This window comes from Gymnogyps californianus, chromosome 14, assembly GCF_018139145.2.
Source record: "Gymnogyps californianus isolate 813 chromosome 14, ASM1813914v2, whole genome shotgun sequence".
Lineage (NCBI taxonomy): Eukaryota > Metazoa > Chordata > Aves > Accipitriformes > Cathartidae > Gymnogyps > Gymnogyps californianus.
This window is the reverse complement of record NC_059484.1, coordinates 16,774,867-16,778,348: the sequence shown is the minus strand read 5'-3', so window position 1 is coordinate 16,778,348 and position 3,482 is coordinate 16,774,867. Positions and strand designations below refer to the sequence as shown.

At 49.5% G+C, this 3,482-nt stretch overlaps 1 protein-coding gene across 1 annotated transcript; it reads right to left on the bottom strand.

Moving 5' to 3' along the window:
* Positions 1–1,184: 1,184 nt before the first annotated feature.
* HNRNPA0 (heterogeneous nuclear ribonucleoprotein A0) lies at positions 1,185–3,482 on the bottom strand. Its single transcript, XM_050905176.1, has one exon. It carries the CDS (start codon positions 3,180–3,182, stop codon positions 2,241–2,243), a length of 942 nt encoding a protein of 313 aa, XP_050761133.1. The 5' UTR covers positions 3,183–3,482; the 3' UTR covers positions 1,185–2,240.

The window sequence follows — 3,482 nt, the reverse complement described above, 5'->3', positions numbered from 1 at the left end:
TTTCAACAACGTATCAGTGATACAGGTTCACAACAGAGGCTCACAAGCTTTTGAGATAAAAAAATACAATATAATTGCAAATAGCAAGTTACTTGGAACCTACTTATAAAAGCTAAGGCAAAGAGAACCAGTTTCACTATAAGAGCCATAAATTATCACAATCAAGAGGAAACTCAGCTCTTGGTTTAAATCCTGATGATACCAAAAGGTGATCCTGCTTATTTAAGCTCACATAGGTTCATGGAAGTTGATGCTAGTTTTACTTCTAATAGCAACAAAAAGACTCATTTCAACTAAAATCAGCCTCAGGTTAGACTGACATCAAAGACTGACAATACCTTGAAATTTCATGCGAAATCCTTCAGCCCAGAAGCACAAAGCCCTAGATGTTTAACTTTCCACTGGAATCAGTGGGAATTATATGACTAATGCCTTGCGTATCTGGAGCAAAGCAAAAATCAGCTTTTAAGATGCAGTCCCATAAAGCACCAGCATTAAAGACTAAGTGCTTAGAAACCTGAAGTCAAAATAACTTTGTACTTCTTAAATCCATGCCCCGTATCATACATACTCTCACTCAAGCATATAAGGAATTCAAATCTTTATTTGATATCCATAAACCCATAAACGTTGCTATTCTATATTTCTATGCAGGAAGGCAGTTTTCCCCTAAAACATTATGCTTTTTAATAAACAACAAACTTCAATTCTATTGCGTGAAAGGGCTACAAATATACATTTGTTAATCAAGCAGACTACACAGATATTTTTGCTTTACAACTGGCACCTATGTTACTGGTACACTTAGCTGGCTCATTTATCATAGCACTTTGCCCACGTAGTTTAGATTATCACTTTTTGAAATATGGGCAATTGCAATTATTTAAAAAAAAGAAAACGTGCTGAGGCAGGTATTGCAAATCCATTCCTTTTTTCCAGTCAATACTCACGGAGCCCATCTTTATTCACAGGCAGATGTCATTGCATTCTACACCAGTCATCTAGTGGCATAAAATAACTTTCAAAAGTCTAGTACAATTGTTAGCGAACCAATTTTACTCCTGCTGTAACGAAGCCTGCAGCAAGGGGGCTGCCATCCTGTCGGTAGATGGTGCTGCGAGAGATTCTTGGGGAACTTTAACGAAGGACAATAGTTCAGAGTGAAAAGTCTGTTAACCCGGTACTATGAAAACAAGTATGCGTTTAATAGAAGGGATAAATGTCGACCCTTTCCTGGAAGGAATCATACACAGACAAACCGATAAGAGGACTTGAAACTAAGCAATCGGAAATTCTGAACATTTTATATGAATGAAGCACATGCTTAACACAAACTATTTCTTCAAAACTACACAGTACATACGTTGATGGAAAAGTCCTATAGAAAAAATTGACCAACCATGTCAGCACGTCAAACTGCCTAGTACAAGATGGTGGATGCACACAAACTGCGTAAGTGAGAACGAGTATTTAAAAAACAGACCACATCCACGGATTAGTACTTCAAAAATTTCTCTGTCGAGTGTTTGAAAACCAATAAATCCACTAGGGGGGTAGCAAAAAAGTCAATCAGGACCTTTACCGGCAATAAAATATTTACTCTAAGTACACAGAGATTTTAAAGCAGAGGAACACTTGCTTCAAACCTAGAAAAGCCTTAAAACCGTACGGAATGGATCCTAGGAAAAAAAATTAGACATGTAAAGGTCAATGAACACAATGATTTATTTAAAAAATAAAAAACGTAAAAACGATTTTTTCCTCCTTTACACAAATGTTAATTTCAGTCATGGGATCCGAGTAGATTTTGTAGAAAAAAATGTAGTAGCCAGGTATCGAGTCCTTACAACAAAGGAAATTCCCCCATAACCCTCCCCAGTTTTTACTCCAGATCAGCAAGACACTTCCCACCCCGTACCCCCAAAAAACAAATTAAAACAAGACATTTTTCGTTGCTAGTATAAAAACGACCAAGGTCCAAGTAATAATAAAAAAATAGAGTCCATCAATGACTGTAACACAAAGTATGTGTATGTGGGGCCCAGTCCATCTTCAGAGAGAAAGAAGTGGCACAGGCAGCAGAGGCGACCCCCAGGGGGCATTTAGGAGCTGCTCCCACAGCAGGGAGGCATTTAAAAGGAGCTGCCCTTCGGCGAATGAGGGGAGAAACCATTTAGAAGCTGCCCCGTATCAAAGGGAGGGCTCTCCACGCCATCCCCAATGGGTATGGCCGCTCCAGCTCAGAAAGAGCCGCCCCCGTAGCCTCCCCCACCATAGCCTCCTCTGTACGGTCCACTGTTACTGCGGCCCCCCCAGTTGCCGCCCCCTCCTCCACCTCCTCCGCCGCTCTTCATGGGGCCGTAGGAGGACTGGTGCTGGCTGTAGCTGCCGAACCCGCCGTACCCGTTGCCGTAGTCGCCGCCTCCCCCTCCGCCGCCGCCTCCGTAGGAGCCGCTGCCATAGGAGCCGTAACCGCCGCCGCCGCCGCCTCCTCCACCGTAGCCGCCGTAGCTATTGTAACCGCCGCCTCCTTTGGAAAGGCCGTTGTGATCCCGGTTGCCGGATCCGCCGCCGCCCCGACCCCTTCCTCCTCCTCTGCCTCCCCGGGAGGGCCTGGAAGAGCCGCCGCCTCCCCCGCCCGACTGGATGTCCTCCTTGGGCACGGCCTTCTTGACCTCCACGCGGTGGCCCTGGATCGGGTGGAACTTGACCACGGCCGCCTTGTCGGCGGCGTCGTGGTTCTGGAAGTAGACGAAGCCGAAGCCGCGCTTCTTCCCGCTCTGTTTGTCGGCGATGATCTCGGCCTTCTCCACGGGGCCGAACTGGCTGAAATGCTGCACCAGGTCCCCTTCGCCTACGTCCCCTTTGAGGCCGCCCACAAAGAGCTTCTTCACCTTAGCGTGGGCCCCCGGTTTGGCCGAGTCCTCCCGGGACACGGCCCGCTTCAGCTCCACCGCGTTCCCGTCCACGGCGTGGGGGGAGGCGGCCATGGCGGCGTCGGCCTCCTCCACCGCCGAGTAGGTGACGAAGCCGAAGCAGCGGGAGCGCTTGGTCTGCGGGTTGAGCACGACCACGCAGTCGGTGAGGGTACCGTAGGCCGCGAAGTGCTCCCGCAGCCCGGCTTCCGTGGTCTGCACGTTCAGGCCGCCGATGAACAGCTTGCATAGCTGCGAGTTCTCCATGCTGCCGCCGGTGCCGGGGCTGCGCCTGGGCCTGGCGCCGAGACTCCTCCTCCTGTTGGGGGGCAGCTCTGAAGGTTTTTTCCCCCCCTTCTCCGTCTTGCCGCTTCTTCCCCCTCGCTTGCTGCGAACGGCGCGACCTCACGGCTGCGGCAGCCGCCGGCGATGGCTCCCTCGGCCTGGCCCAACGCCTTCGCTTCGCCTCACCTGACCAGCAGAAGAGACGGGGCGTCCCGGCTGCCGCCGCTCCCGCAGAAAGGGGGGTGGGGGTGGGGGAAAACACAGGCACGCACAAAATGGCGG

Bases quoted from the DNA above. Each gene is read 5' to 3' on its own strand.
- HNRNPA0 (XM_050905176.1), bottom strand. From the start codon at position 3,182: ATGGAGAACTCGCAGCTATGCAAGCTGTTCATCGGCGGCCTGAACGTG.